The following is a 16120-nucleotide window of genomic DNA, read 5'->3' as shown; positions in this document are numbered from 1 at the left end:
TCTCTCTCTCTCTCTCCTCCTCTTCTTTGATTTCGGGGTGACCCTGCCTCTTCCTAACACACCAGTTCATCGCCTCCACTTCCCCGCCGGAGTAAAACTGATTAAATGAGCTGGAATCACATTTTCTGCTCATTCTTTCCTCCCCGTCTCTTTCTCTCGGAGCTGCCTCCCTAAACACCACAGAGTTACTTATTGTTTTATGCTTTAACCTCTCACCTCCATAATTACCTCATTAATGTCATCCTTTGTGTCACTCATTCTCCTCTGTGTCCATTTAATAAAAAATAATAAAGCATAATAAGCATTTAAATCTCTTTCCTGCAGTCTGTTGCCCTCCTCTTCATCGTTCTCTCTCCCCTCTCTTACTCTACCAGACTACATGTCTCAGTCACTACGGCAACCGATGTTTTTTTTTTCTTCTTCCTCACTTGCTTTCTGTATCTCCCCCCCTCTCGTCTCCCTCTCTCTCATTCCCTCTCTCCGCTGCCAGAGGTAAGCATGATAACTGATATATGTCTGAGTGCTTGTGTCCGACTCCCGGCGTGCCTGCGCTGTCTCCCGGTGACATTTCTTTGGCATTTCGGTGGAAGAAAGTTCCCCGTTTGTGCCCAAAGTGCCGTGCTGAGTCCTGGCTCCGTGCATGACGCTGGAAATGATGATTAATGTGCTGCGCTCAGGTGTAACTGTGTGAAAGGGAGAGCAGACCTGACAGTGAGTGTGTACTTTTTTTGCATGCAGATGTTGATTCTGTGCAAACATGTGGAGGGCAAATGAGTGGTAAATTTAGATCTCCCTTGGGGAGGCTTTGTTAAGATTGTTTTATCTTTTTAATATCTTCTTCTAAGAGAGAAAGTTGGCTTTGAGCCAGCCCACATGCTGGCTTCTGTGTTTTTAAATGGGGAAAAATAGATTAAAAGGGGAAAAGCAGGACACCCCTCTTTCCCCCTTTCTTCTTCTTTTCTGTATCTCTCTTCCACTCATGTCTTGCAGAGATGATCGGAGAAGAAGAGTCTCTGTGAACACAGCGAAGCGATGGAGAGATGGTAAGATTTCTGAGTATGGGGATGCAGATGCATAAAATGTCATCTGATTGATGGCTGGCATGGGAATCAATGGCTGAGCTGCTGAGGCTGTGCAAGGTGCCTCTGGGCAGCCGGTCCTCTGATACACGCTGTCCACACATCCTTAAAAAGTCTTACGTCTAAAATCAAGGCCTTCAAATGTTCTACATTAATTGAAAAAAAAAATAATAAATTGGCTTGAGTTAATCACAGGTGTTACATTTTGTTGGGGTAGAACTATTTAAGCTCATATTTTCTGTTTTTTTCTCGTTTTTCTTGTGGGAAAAACTTTGAGTCATAGGAGAATATTATCATTGCGCGGTTGCGGCTACGGCTAAGGTTGCTAATAAGCTAGCTAGTTTTTTACGTGGAAATTAATCAGCAGTTGGCTGGATGATATTTCTCTTCGCCATTTTCTCACTTCCGTGGCCAACTCGTACTATGTTGGTTTTTTTTTTTTTTTCTATATTTTCGTCGTGATAGTTGGGCGACTCTGTTCAATTGGGGACCGGAATTTCAACATTTGTTGTATTTTCAGCTGGCGGGACTCGCTTTTACTGTCACGTGATCCGAACCAATTAAAAACGGCTGTTCTCCGTTTCGCCTGTGGTGGCGCTGCGCCAAAAAGCGACTCGAAAACCTCCGAAGAAGACATGAGTACGGCTTCCTTCTTCACAAAATGTAAACAAAAATTGACTAACTTAAAATTTTAACAGTTGTATGATTTCTCCTTTGTTTGAACGTCAGATTCTCTAGTTAGTCTTGGTTGTATTTACCCAGAATGATTAAAAAGTATTAAACAGGGCTGGTGTAAATTCACCCACAAATTCCTTTCATAAAGGTTTTAAATATTATGCGTCTTCCGGGCACATGTTGTCATATTGTAGCACAGAAATGTAACTATGTTAACTTCAATTGTTATATAAAATGCTGTAATATCAAATATGACTTTTACTTTGTAATTTAATGCTTTTAAAATGAAGTCATCACAACACTGTTCCTTTATTGACCTTTTTAACAACGTTTTTACCACTGACAAATAGCTTGTATAATGAGCTCAGCGAATGCAAAGTTCCACCAGGAATTTGCTAATTGCTGCTAGCTATTCTGAAGGAGCTGAGTGGGAGATTCATGAGCAGGTATTGCTCTCTGAGTCAGAAGCTTTGAAACTGCCGCTTCGAGGAGGAACTGTGTCTCGAAGGCGGAGCTAGGTCCACCCAAGTGTTTTACACAGCTGACAATGGAGATAAAAGAATTTCTCAGAAAACACATGAAAGAATCAAACCAACACTCCATAAATAACATGATGCAGAGCGCAAAAAAGTTGATTTTACACAATACTGCCCCACTAAAGCGGACAAAACAGGTCTGGTATAAATTCCATTTGTCATGGACTTGAAAGGTCTTAAATTTAAGTTGGTGAAACCTGCAGAAGCCCAGTGATAGCTCCTGTCACTCCTCTTTCAGCTCCATCTCTCCTGTCGCACGACTCGCTGCCCTCATCTTGCTGCTCCTGGCCGCCCTGCTCTCACAGCCCTCCACCTGTAACGGTGAAGAGGACGAGAAGCCGGAGAACTCCCCGTCTGCACAGCTGTCCGTCAACTCCCAGGTGACGCCTACCCCACTGTGGGCGGTGGTGTGGGGGCCCACACAGCCTCTGGAGGAGGATGCCACCTACCACTTGCTGTCCAGCCAGGAAACCGACCACCTGCACCTGCAGGAGGTCAGCAGTGCCACGCCGGGGGATTGGGTCTACTTCGATTCAAGCGTGCAGCCCCAGGAGAAAGCACACTTGGAGTCCAGGAACAGGGAGGGAGAGGAGGACGGAGGGACGGAGGCAGAGGAGGCGAAACCCGAGGAAGGTGGGCATCAGGAGATCCGCATGAAGGGTTTCTAAATAAAAGTGGCCCTGAGTGTATGAGCACACACACACACACTCGCACCGGGAGTCCTCCAGGGAATTAGCTGTCACAGGGGTGAAGGCTGACACCCTCCTGTGTGCAGCCGGCTGTGTCTGCGCCGGGGAATGCCTAATAAAGTTCTCATCACTCACAGGGAGAATTTGGCCCGTGTCAAAACTGCATAGAAAAAATAAACAAACAGATTGTGGATTGGTGTAGTCAGAGGCCAGAACCTCACACATCCAATTTCATGTCTCAGCTGGCTTTATTGATTCCTTCTGCTGTTCTGAATTCAATTACAGGTGTATCTCAGTAAATCAGAGCATCACTGGAAAGTTAATTAATTTCAGTTATCCAGTTTAGTAGAAATGAAGCTTAAATATATAGATCCAGTTCACTCAGAGGGATGTATTTCAAGTGCTCTGGTTATTATGGCTTCCAGCTTACATAAAAAAATCACCTTCTGACAAAACCAACATTGCATAAGATCAACAGAAATATATATTTTTAAAGGGGCAGTATTATTTATTTCCCAACCATATAATACAATTTTATAGTACAATTAGGTAACTTTGTTACCTGCAGTTCTTATATAAATGCTAAACATATCAAATTTGTCATTATAATTTAACGCAATGGAATTGGGTCTCTCTTTAAACCTTCTGCTATTTCTGAATCTCCACCTCCAGGAAGTCATCACAACATGGCTCCTCTATTAACCCCTCAACTACGCTTTTACCAGCATTGCACTGAGAAGCAGCTCCTATACTGAGAGCAGCAGATGTGCAGGTCCACCTGTTGTTTGCTAATTGCTGCTGGCTAGTCTGAAGGAGCTGAGCTGGAGACGGCTGCTCTGTAAGGCAGAAACTCAGAAGCTTGAAAATTGTGACTCGGAGGAGGAGATGTATCTTGAAACCGGAGTTGGTCCACCCACAGCTGAATGGTTGCCATGGTGATTAAATGATTGTTTTCAAATATGCATGAAAGAATCAAGGAAACACTCCAAGTATTTTCCTTTTGAAGAGAGAATAACATTATGTGTAGCTCAGGCCTGTTGATTCTACATAATACTGCCCCTTTAATTCAGAAGTCTTAGCTTACTGAATGGCACAGTATATGGACTCAATACTCAGTTGGGACTCCTTTTGCTTGAATTACTGCATTAATGTAGCATAGCATGGAGGAAATTGGTCTGTGGTTCTGCTGAGGTACGATCTTCCTACAGGTTATCTATGTTGTTGGCTCTAGTGTCTTTCAAATGGAATGTCCTAAGTATTTCTGGCCAGTCTTGGATCCAGGTTTTGGTACCTTCAGCAGTGGGTCGGTACCAAGTCACTTTGACAGCAGAAGGAAGCATAAAGTGACATAAATCTTCCTGGTATATACCTGCATTGACTTTGGACTTGATGAAACTACAGATTCTCCACTTTGACTCTCTTTGGAAATTGATATCCAAGAGAAATACAAACTTTGCTTTGATTAGTTCTGGTTCACAAGTCGCTTGATGTCTTGCTTATCTCCTCCAAACTCTTGAATGGGCTTTGCTTTACAATCAACGTAAGGGTACATTACCTTTTTTCTTACACAGTTTTTCCCTTCATTTAACTCTTCATTACAGCTAGCTTCTTAAGTAACATTTTGTTGACTTATCCTCTTTGTGGAAAGTGTCTGCTGGTTAAAACATAATATTTCTAAAAATAAATGTAAATGTATTTTTTTCCTAAAGTTACTGAAAAACTGCTCTCTCTCATGTGCATGTACACATTAGTTAAGTTTTTAATTGATTAAGTGGAAGAATAGTAATAAAAATTTGATGATATTCTAATTTATTGCGACGCACCTGTCTGCACAGCATGTTTTGTAGCGTGTGTGTGTGTGTGTGTGTTGCAGTGGACCCTCAGTTCTACGTCACCGTGACCATCTCCTCGCTGCTCATCCTGACAGCAGTCATCATCACAGCCAAACTCTGGTAAGGGGCTGAACCCTCTCTGTTGAGCCGCTTTGCCTGTGAATACATGAATATGAAATGATGGACCCTCACTGTGCAAGCTGGACACCTGCCCCACAGCAGGACGGGGTTAAGGCGTCCTGACTAAAACACCTCGACGTGACGTTTAATCACATCAGAGTTAACTTTCTGATGCTTGATGCAAACATTGAGAGGAATTGAGCTTGTTATTGAGAGTCCAGGCGTGAACATTTTATTTTAGATCTTGTTATTATAATGTCAGTTTTCATTCAGGATGTATTGAGGTCAGTTGTGGAGTTGCTTAGTTCCTAAACTGGAGATTAGGAGGCCTCCGAGGAGTTAGAAGATAAACCTTCAGCGTTACGGAATGAATAAAACATTATTCTGCCGCTTAAAAGGGAAATTTCTTTTTGTAAAGCTTTTATCTGGCTAATTGCAGACATAATTGCACTTCATTAACATACAAAAATGTCTTAAATGGACTAATTTGGCTTAGATGAACTAGTTTTGAGTGGAGGAAGTGGAGATGGTTTAGTTTTCAATTATGATAGGTTTTTTTATATAAGACATTCAGCAGATCAGTCGAGAGACAATAGAAGATAAAAGCTCCTTCACTGCAAAAACACAAAATATTACCAAGTATTTTGGTCTAGTTTCTAGTGCAAATATCAGTACACATGAACTAAGACATATAGATAACCTTCTGCAAGATATATAAACTTGTTTTAAGTCAATATTTTCTTAATATTGATGAAAATGCTAACATATTATGTCACCTATAACATGGAAAAATATCTTGTTATAAGTGCAATAATCTGCCAATTGAACTCATACTTTTTCATCAGTATTCAGGAATAAGCTCCTATTTCTTGCTAAAAAGTTACTATTAAGTTAGTTTCATCTTTTTTCAAGTGTTCTGAAAAAAGATTAAACATATACTAGAAAAATACATATATTTAGAATTCATAATTTCACTTTCTGAATTATTTTAAAAGTTTGTTGCATTTCAGTTTTTACATATTTGATAGTAAGATAGTCAACCTTTTGTTTTTATAAGTTTCTTTATTGTTTGTTATACTTTGGCTGTTTTGCTCCTAATTTCGCTGGCTGAACAGATTAAAGTAGTTTTTACATGTCTGATCGAGCTTGTGAAGCTATTGGTGTGTTTATATGTGTTGAACTGCTGCAGAGATGTCAAATAAATTTGTTATTTTATACATTTCTGTCTGTGTTTTAAAAAAAAAACATTTTAAAGAGGCAGTGTTACATGTTTTCCAGGCACTTAAGGTCATTTCATAGCACAATCAAGTAACAATTTTATTTTCAGTTGTCAAAAATAATATTTATCAAATTTGACATGAAAGACATTTTTCTTTGTAATTTGACACCTTAAAATTGGGCCTCTGTCTCTTTAAAAACTCCTACTCTTCAGGAAGTCATTACATCGCTCCTCTATTAACCCTTCAGCAACATTTTCACATTTTCACTGACAAGTAGCTGCTGTAATGGGGTCAGTAGATGCTCAAGTGTTTGCTAATTGCTGCTAGCTAGTCTGTAGGAGCTGAGTGGGCATAGGGTGCTCTGTGAGGTGGAAGCTATGAAACTGCCGCTCTGAGAAGGAGCTGTGCCTCGAAGGTGGGGCAAGGTCCACCTAGCCATTTTGGATAGCTGAATGGTTGCCACTGAGATTAAAAGATTTCTCAAACATGCATGAAAGAATCAAGGCAAATATCCAGGTGTGTTGCTGATGAGGGGATAACGTTATAACTTGGTAAAGCTGAAAAAAGTTGAGTTCACATTGTACTTCCCCTTTCAGTCAACTCAGCTCTGTTTTTCTCTGTCGGATCGGTACGGACCGAAACTAAACCTCAGATATCGGTATCGGAGGTGAAAACAGTGGAATGGCGCATCCCTTGTTAAAAGTGATAAGCGTTTAAGAGTAGGAATACTTTTTGATGATCCTCAGCGATGGTGGTGGTGGCAGCATGGGGATCCAAACAGCAGATGGCTGGCAGACCCTCGCTGGTGCATCTGGTTTGTGTATCGTTTTGGTTACGTAATGGTTCTGTGTGATCCCCCACCAACTCTCCCTCTCAAGTGAAAGCTGAGTAATTGCCTACTAATGACTTTATTAACAACACTTGTGCTCCTCAAAGTCACAGTTGGCACAGATGTGTCATTTAGAGCCATTAGTGTTGCAATGATTAAACATTTGCCGCCATCATTAGGACGCAGAGAGCCGCTCTGATTGGCTGGCTCGGCGGCTTGGACGTTAGCATGGCCTCCACTTAGGCAGAGTGTTCCTGAACAGCAGCCCACCTGCCGCTGAACCTCTCAGGGCATGCAGACATGGTGGTAAACATGCGGTATGCGTTGCCTTCTCATGCCGGGGAAGGTGCGGCGTGGCCATTATCTGGAAATGGGGAGTCGTCTATGTGATGTAGTGAGGCACTCACACGCTTTGCTGATCAAACCAATAGGATCCCGGTTTATTTGACCGCTGGGACCCTCTCTCTTCCCTCCCCTCGCACTTCCACTCTCTTTCCCCTCACTTTATTACTCTTATCTGTGAATCTTACCCCAAAGTCTATTATAACCTAATTTTACATTTCTTTCTCTAATAATGAGCTTCTTCCTTCCTCGTCTTAATCTTAGTTTTCCTGTCCCTTTTCTTTTTCGGGGTTTTTTCAGATACCTGCGTTCCCTCTTTTGCACAGTCGGCTCTCTTATCTCCCCTCACCAGTTTCTCAATTCCTCCCAGAAACACCAGTCTGGCTGAAGATTCACAGATAATCCTCCGTATTGCCGGCGGCGGATACATGATTTGTCTTTTCTCTTTTGTATTATTATTTTTTTTCTCCCTCCGTGTTCCTGAGACCGGCTTCGCTGTTGTTCTGATAACTTACTTCCACTTATGAGCCTCCACCTCGCAGTCGTGCTGCGCTGGTGGATGTAGGAGAAAACGGCAGCAGAGAAACGGCAGCAGAGCACTCTCCACAGACTGGCTCTTGCTTCAGTGTCATAAATGTGTAAATAACACCATGTGTTCAATGGAAAGAAGAGGGGAGGGTGCAGATGGACCCAAATGATAGCCTATAGTGAAAATTGGCTATCGTCCAGTTCATTGCGATTATGGAGGAACGGCATATGCGCTCAGTGTTTTTTTTTATTTTTTAATTTTCTTTCTTTCTTTTCCCCCCCAGTGTTAAAATTGCCGTGTGGGCAGAGCTGTGAGGCGCGGTGCTGTGGTGTCAGCCAGGAGTGGACAGGTGCTGCTGTGGAGAGATGAGGCTTCTGGAGGCTTTTATGGCCCTCAGAGCAGCTTTGCTGTTCCTCAGTGGGTCTTTAGTGGCACCCTGCAGTGTTTACAGAACATAGTACCTTCTAAAAAGTATTCACACCCGTGGAAACATTTCTTTAACTTCAACTTTAGTGTTTTCATTGGGACTTTACCATTAATTGGCCCCAATTTCCAGTGATCAGCCGATAATTACATGTGAAGTGGATCTTGTCTAAAAATCGACTGCTGTTCCTTTTACCAACTTCATATCCCCACGTTTCCAGTCAACTATGGCAGGTGTACACCGATTCCAGTTTTCTGGCCGATTGCTGATCACATATCTTTAAAAAGCCTGATCTACTATGAGGGTTTAGCTTTTTCCTCTGTGTTAAGTTAGGTTTTTGTGTCATTTTCAGTTAATTGAGTTGTTGTCCTGTCTACCCCTTTATTGTGTCTCGATCCCTGATTACCCTCTGTGTGTTAAAAGTCACCTGCGTTCCTTCTTCTTCGCCGTTTCCTTGTCGAAGCTGTTGAATCTGTCTAATCCGTTCTTGTCTGCTCTCATTTATTTTGTAACCAGTTGCTACCAGAATTTGAGCTTTTAGCCTCCCGCTCAATAACCCACAATAACTTTTGATCATTAAAGTCACACCAACCTGGGTCCTCAGCATCATCCTCACCGGCGCTAACCGCACTTCATGACACCTACTGATTCCAATTTTGGTCAATATTTTTTACTGCAAACTGCAAACGTTCAAACATGACTTGATGGGCGGGTCTGTCAGTTCAGCCGCAGAGCAGAAGAAGACAGTGGTTGAATTTTAGACCTTGCTAAAGTAGATAAGATCAGCTTCACCGATCATTGATCCCCCTGAATTAAAGAGTTCGACCAGCCGGATAAATCAGCTGGTCAATAAATCAGTGCAAGGTTCCTGGAAGTGAGACGTCACATAAGAACATTGGCAACATTTCAGACAAAAAAACAAAACAAACACGATTGGTGAGAATCAGTATCAGCGAGGTTATGCCTGACAGCTGCAATCAGTGCATCGCTAGATTTTAGGCAAAACTCAGCTCAACCAACTCAAAGTAGGACTTAAATGTGAAGTGGAAGGAAATAGAAACAAAGTTTTAAGTTCTTGACAAGCCTGAAATCTTTGCCCATTCTTCTTCTAAAAGTAGGCTAAACTCAGTTTAGAAAGATTACAAAGAGGTTGTATGGTAAATAGTTTTCAACTCCTCCCACTGATTCTCAACTGGATATTTATGTCTGGACTTTAACTAGACCAGGGGTCTGAAACCTGGTTCTTAATTTTAAGAGCCATTGTATATATATTTATATATGATTTTCTAGCTATTTTTGAAAGCACATTTAGAGTGTCAGGGTAGAAGGGGTTGAATGCATTGAAAGTTGAGTGAGAACTTGTCATATAAAGTCTGTTGTAATGTGATGATAGTTTCCATGGGGAAATGATCGAGTTGTTCTTGTCGCTGAAGTAAATTCCATGACACCTCAGTGACACGCCGGTTCGCTTCTTCACCTTCTTGCACACTTCTCACCTCACCCCTCTGACCCCCTCCTCCTCCTTCTCTTCCTCCTCCTCCTCCTCGCAGCACTGACAGTGTTTTAATGAGTTCGATGTTTTTCTCCTTCACAGTGGCAGGGTAATGTGCTCGCTGATGCTAAACGACTCAATGTTCTCGATGCTCTCTGACTTTGTCACCTCTTTCTTTCTTTCTCATGATCTGCTCTCATTTTTCCTTGTTTCACTCCACTCCGCCTCCTCTCGCTCTTCTTCTGCTTTCTCTCCCAGTTACGATCGCAGCTGTTCCCAGCATCCACCCCCGCTTTCCCGTGGCGTGGCCCCCCCTCTGTCCCTCGCGCTCCCCCGCTCCCTTGCTTCGGAGGACAGCAGGCAGACGCTGCACAGCACCGCCTCCTCCTTCACCGACAGGGAGAGGTAATGAGTCGCCCCGGCGGCCCCGCACAGCCACGGCCGAGCCCGTGACTCCGCCGTGTGTTTGGGTTTAAGTTTGCGAGCGCTTGCATGCAGCATAATTGGGCAGTACAGCGCTATTCTCTGTAGGACTTTAAGGCCTGGAGTGTCGGTGCTGCTGTTAGATGTATCAGTGTTTCAAACTCCCCCCTCCCCAGATGAGTCATCTGGCGCCTATGAGAGGCGCCGAGCCACCTTCCATGAAATGATGCTTTTGTTCAAGGGTATTTTAAGTTAATCTCAATCAGGATAATTATAGAGCCACTCTCTAGTGCTGCTTCTCGCTTCCTCCACCCATTGGCTTTTCCTCCGTCTCCTCCATCTCCCATCAGTCCCCAGTGATGCAGCTCTCCATCCACACCAGCTTCAGGCCTTTTACTTCTACTTCCTCTTCCTCCTCACTCTTCATCTTCAAACTTTTAATTCATTTATGTTTGCAAGATACAAACATACAAATCAATTTCACGTCTTATCTATACAATCCTCCATTTTAAACATTTGGACAATATGGCTGACAATAGACGCCATATGAGAATGAAACGCTACTGACAATAGTCTCGTTTCATATTATATCAATAATTCTTTATTAGTATTTTGTTTTAAATATCTGAAACTGGTTACTCTTCCCTGTGTTATTCAGTTTCCACACAACTGTATTTTATTTTTAAGTCGTTCCTTAAACTGCTGCTGCGCCAGTTACGCAACAAGTCGTTGCTAGGTAACAACACATTACACAGCAGGTTGTTACTAGGTAACCAACGAGCCAGTCAGTTAGTTGATGCCTCTAAACTTCCTTATTTGGAGAGGTTGAGCAGCTAACGGCTTTCCTCTGCCTACATCTCCCAGAATGCTGTGCGGTTCTGAATCTGAGTTCAGTGAAATTAGTATTCTATCATTGATTTATTTATATTCATAATGTGTAGTTCAAATCTTCTTCAAACTACAGAAATACATTTTCTGAAATAAGCCTGAAAAGATTAATCAGATTAATCGATTATTGAAATAATCGTCAACTAATTTAGTAATCAGTTAATCGTTAACTGGAGGACATTTGCTGAAAAAACAGCATGTTCAGAGCGATAATAAAACCAAAACTATTAGCTTCCCCTTATTCAAAGTCTGTGAATCTCAAAATTTCCTTTTAAGCAACTTTGACTGGCCAATTATTAGTCAATTATCAATCAATTAATTGATTAATGCAAAGATAAATCAATTAATCTACAAATAATCTAAGAAATGTTAGATTCATTTTCTTTTTAAAAAGGAATTGAATTACTTGATTATTTGCATCTTTTCATGCATTTCTAATATTGCGTAAGAAGAATTAAGTGGTAAATGAGAAATCTGTAGAATATGGCAATTTATTATTTGATTAATCAATTAATTGTCTGAATAATTGATTTCTAAAATAATTGTTAGTTGCAAATAAACCGGAACCCCATGAACAAAAGCTCATCTTAACTATGGTAAAGATAACAATAAAACTAACATCAATAAACAAAATGAATAAATGTAGTTATTTGTCTCCATCTTAAGTTGTATTTTTGATGCCATTTTTTTCCATAACGTGTTCCCTTCTTCTTCTTTTCTTGTCTCAGGATTCCAGTTGTGAACCTGTGACTGTGTTCTGTCCGTATGATAAACATTTCTGCCGGACCAGGACCAGGGGACAAACCTGCAGCTGTTTTATTTTCCTCTCCGACTGTGAAAGAAATTCAGGGAACCCAGGTATCCAGCCATCGCGAAATCTCCCCGGCTTCCCTAAGGTCTGAGAAGAATCCGACTCGCTCCCTTCCTTCTGCTCGGTGTGAAAATTTCTCTTGGTGTGCATCACTGTGACCCTGTTTTTCCACTGTTTGTACGGCCCCCCGAGCGCCGCCGAGCTTCCCGGCGGCTCTGCGCCTCAGCCTGCCGTGACTAATTCACCAACAAGCAGTTTAACAGCCATGCAGCATCCTGTTACCCCGCCCCCCTCTGAGACGGCCCTACCTGTGCTTCCTCAGCTTCTCACTATCAACGCCAATCCAGCAGACTCCTCTTGTCGTTTCCAGTCCTCTTCAGCGGTAAATGGTAAAAAATGGCTGTTCTCAGCTTCTCCAGGAGTATTTCACAAAGCCGTTTGGCGAGGCTGTAGCCAACAGGCAATGTGTTTAACATGTCACGCTCCAAAAACTGATGTTTATTCCCCTGCTTTGGGGGCCTGAAATGCAAATAGTGGGGGATCCTCTTCTCTGCAGATGTAGCCGAGCGTTTTGCTGTTGGGTTTTTCGTTTTTTATTTTCCTCATGATTTGTTCTCTTAATTATCTGGCTGAAGTTCGCCCCTTTGTCAAGCCTTCCTGCTGGACTGTTGTAAATGTGTTATTAAACAACGCACCTCCAGTGGCGGAGATAAGATATTCAGAACATGAATGGACATCTATTTTTCCCTCCCCTCCTGAGGTTGGACAGTGCCTAACAAAGGACAGATTTATGTTTTAATGCAAACGTGTGGGCGAACTGCAGCTGGGATCTTCAGACTAATCTTGGTGTTTGATTTTGTTTTCTTTTTTTCCTTGTTCCTGAGAGCTTTTCATCTCAATCTGGACAGCAAAACCTCCGTCATCAGCCATTTTGAGGAACACAGCACAAAAAGAAAAGAAGGATCACCAATGAATCTGCATGTAAACTCTAAGAAAACATGAAAATTGCTTATTGGAGAGTTTCCAAAGACAGATTTCAATTTCTGTTAAAGGGGACCTATTATGCAAAATTCAAATTTTTTATACTTCCATCTGCGTCTCTGGTGCTTCTAAAAAAAAGCACAAACACTAAAAAAAAAAAAACAACAACAACAAAAAAATACCCTGATGATTTCTAGCAACAAGTTAATACTTTTTGGTGTCTGAAAAATGAGCTATTTTGAAAACAGCGGGCAGAGCATGTTACCTAGCAGCGCCAGCCAAGCCGACTCCTACCACTAGAAAATGCAAGTGCACTGTTGTTGACTTACCATCCAGAAACCACTTGCCCCATTCTCGTTGACTGGGCTGGAGGCTCCACTTCTGCTGTTCAAAGACATACGATTGTGTGATTGTGCACCTGTTTTCAGCCATTTTCACATGACCTGTGGGGCGTGGCTAGGAGCAACTTATTTGTATTTAAAGTGACAGGAGCCCCTAAAACATCTCCAGGCAAAACTGAGCAGACTAAAATCTCATTATCTAAAAATGATTTTGAGCAAAAATTGTAATAAACATGTTTTGTATCGCCCATAAACCAACCCTCACCCGCTCAAGGAAGCATAATAGGTCACCTTTTACCTTTCTTAAGCAGCTTTGACGTGAATCCCAGTCAAACCATTTCCTACAGATGTCGTACTGGTGGTTTCATGGTAGCTCGTGCAACACTTCAGATATCCAGTCTTGTGGTCGTTCGTAGCATTCCCGTATGAATTTGGTCTTTCTGTTCCATGTAACTTGAATAAAGACTCGACACTGGCATTTTAGCTCTGTGTCTGTTTATTTCTGTGCATGCTGAACAAATTCCCCAGGGAGCTGCACAATCCTCCATGCTTTATGGGGGGGATAAAGCTTACATTGTGCATTTTAATAGATACACGTGTATCCTAATCTGTCTCTGAAGTGCGAGCATTTAGTCCGGCGCTTTGCATCGATTTTTAAACCTTTAGTCTCGGCGTTAAAAAGTCCTGCATGTGCCAATCATGTTTGCAGTCACTGAAAGGGAGAGGAGAATAATGCGACTCCTTATCTCCTCACCTCATATGGATTTCTCTCGCTTTAGGAAGATTAACAGGGTGCAAAGCAGGAATTTCCTCTGTGTGTAGTTCTTCAAACTAATGTCAATAAAATCAGGTCGGGAACAGGAAGAGGAATGCCATCGCCTGTTCTGAGATTCTCCACCAGTCCTGCTCGTGCAGCGCGTGTATACATCTCCTCAGGGCAATTCACTGATCAATCGGCGTAATAATGGATCGCCCAGCTTCCTCTGGGGAGATTTAATGGCTGTGCATAAAGTATTCACCCCCCAGGAACGTCTCGCATTTACGGACTTAAGAGCATTTTGTTCATTGCTATTTTATGAGATAGACCAACACAGTAGAGAGCATGGTGATGGCAGTATCATGCTGCGAGGATGAAAAAAAAAAAAACATTTGTACAAAATGTCATGCAATGTAAAAACACTGCAGGACATTGAAAACCAGAAGGGCTGAAACGATTAATCAAATTAATCACGATTAATCGATTATCAAAATAAACGTCAACTAATTATTAATGGATTAATTGTTAACTTGAGGTTACAGACTGAAAAATCAGCTCACTCAGATGTTTTAAACAATAACTGTGCAAAAATATATACATTTCTGCATTAAAAAAAAAAAACTTTTTAAATATGTTCAACTCAAGTATCATTAATGTAGCTTCACTTGGTTCAAATTTATAAAACAAAATCTTGTGTTAGACAGCATTTAATATTCAAAAATTAATTGGTTAATCCAAAAAATAGCTCAGCTCTACACTGTCCTGATGTTAAGTCATGAAGTAGCTGAACTTTTCCATTTAAGGCAAAAAAAAGTACCTATATTTTACTCTTTAAAAAAATTAATCAAATTATTTATTTGCATATTTTAATGTGTTTCTAATATTCTATTATTACGCTTAAGTGAAAAATCTGCATGTGCCTTTTTTAATATTAAATGTTTAAGCGTTAGACAAACGATTAGGTAAAAAAATTAACTAAAATAATTGTTAGTTGCAGGACTTTATGTTTTAGTCTCAGGAATAATTAATCAGGAACCAGTAATATGAACCAAAACAACAAAAAAAATATTTTATTCTCGTTTTAAAGTCGCTTCTATGACTTACTGTGTGCTGACTGTAGGGGGCGCTGATTATTCTGAACCCCCAAGAATAAAAATTTATGCCTAAAGTTTGTTTTCTATTGCTTGTCAATAAAACAATTACTGTAATTTAATTTGTTGAAGATGGAAGAGTACAATTATTTATCTTTAAATAGGAACAGAAAAGACAAAAACATTTTAATTCTGGTTTCTCAGTTTGACCACCCAAAAATTGAAACACTTGTGTTTTAGTTCAATGTTCAGCATTTTTAATTTGAAAAGGAGCATTTTTATTTTTTCTTTGTTGTGAATTAAAACCAAATTTTAAATTTCAGATGGTTTTGATCACAAAGAAAAAGTTTTTTTCTCTTTTTTTTAAATCAAACAACTTTTCCCCCCTGACTGGTTTCTGGTGGGAACATCCAATTACCAAAACTCAGACAGAGAGAGAGATTAATCTTCCTGCAGGAAAGTCTGTTAGATCAAAGCATGTCTATGCGTTAGAGTGACCTAGTTAAAGTCCAAACTTCAATCCAACTAAGAATCTGTGGTGAGACTTTTAAACTGACTCAAGGCATCAAAGTTTTTGTCTCGAGATAAAAACTTTAGTATTGATCAACGGAGGGCGAAAAACGTCACACCTTTTTGATTTTTGCATGTAAAAATTCAGTCGCTTCATAACTTTTGTCAAAATATTCTGATGAAATATTTTGAGATGTGTGAAGAAATTCAGCCCGTGTGTGTGTGACCAGGATGAGCGCGGAGGTCAAACCCGATTCTCCAGCATCCTCTCCCACTCAGACACCTCTAGAGGTGTACAGCTGCTAAAGTCACAGCTCCGATGTGGAAAAAAAAGAAGCTCAACACACCGACTGAAATTAACACGTCTATTTATAGAGGTGAGGCAGGATGACGGAGGGAAGGGGGAATTTAGGAAGATGGCGGGTTAAATGGAACAGGATAATTTCCCTGTCTGGTTTCTTGTCAGCGCTGGTCAGCCATTTGCCATCATTAACGTCGCGCAGGATGAAGGGAGGACGACGTGAGGAGGAAAGGAGTGCCGGACGCGGCGG

The 16120-nt window shown here is 41.2% G+C and overlaps 1 protein-coding gene across 2 annotated transcripts; it reads left to right on the top strand.

The window, feature by feature from the left end:
• Positions 1-77: 77 nt before the first annotated feature.
• pianp (PILR alpha associated neural protein) lies at positions 78-13694 on the top strand. 2 transcript variants are annotated; one of them, XM_055047834.1, is made up of 6 exons: positions 78-492; positions 991-1043; positions 2529-2923; positions 4853-4931; positions 10026-10172; positions 11807-13694. In XM_055047834.1, exons 2-6 carry the CDS (start codon positions 1033-1035, stop codon positions 11826-11828), a joined length of 654 nt encoding a protein of 217 aa, XP_054903809.1. In that variant the 5' UTR covers positions 78-492; positions 991-1032; the 3' UTR covers positions 11829-13694. The 2 variants fall into 2 exon arrangements, with proteins under 2 accessions (XP_054903809.1, XP_054903808.1); XM_055047833.1 differs by having other exon boundaries at positions 78-711.
• Positions 13695-16120: the final 2426 nt, after the last annotated feature.

Source organism: Poeciliopsis prolifica, unplaced genomic scaffold (genome assembly GCF_027474105.1).
Source record: "Poeciliopsis prolifica strain line A6 unplaced genomic scaffold, Auburn_PproV2 SCAFFOLD026, whole genome shotgun sequence".
NCBI lineage: Eukaryota > Metazoa > Chordata > Actinopteri > Cyprinodontiformes > Poeciliidae > Poeciliopsis > Poeciliopsis prolifica.
Note: the sequence above shows the minus strand (reverse complement) of the source record. Positions and strands in the feature narration are given on the sequence as shown.

What these genes read in the sequence shown, in the direction of transcription:
- pianp (XM_055047834.1), top strand. An exon ending in GGAGGCGAAACCCGAGGAAG is followed by an intron (nt 2,924 to 4,852) that starts GTGGGCATCAGG and finishes TGTGTGTTGCAG; the next exon opens with TGGACCCTCAGTTCTACGTC. An exon ending in ATCATCACAGCCAAACTCTG is followed by an intron (nt 4,932 to 10,025) that starts GTAAGGGGCTGA and finishes TTTCTCTCCCAG; the next exon opens with TTACGATCGCAGCTGTTCCC.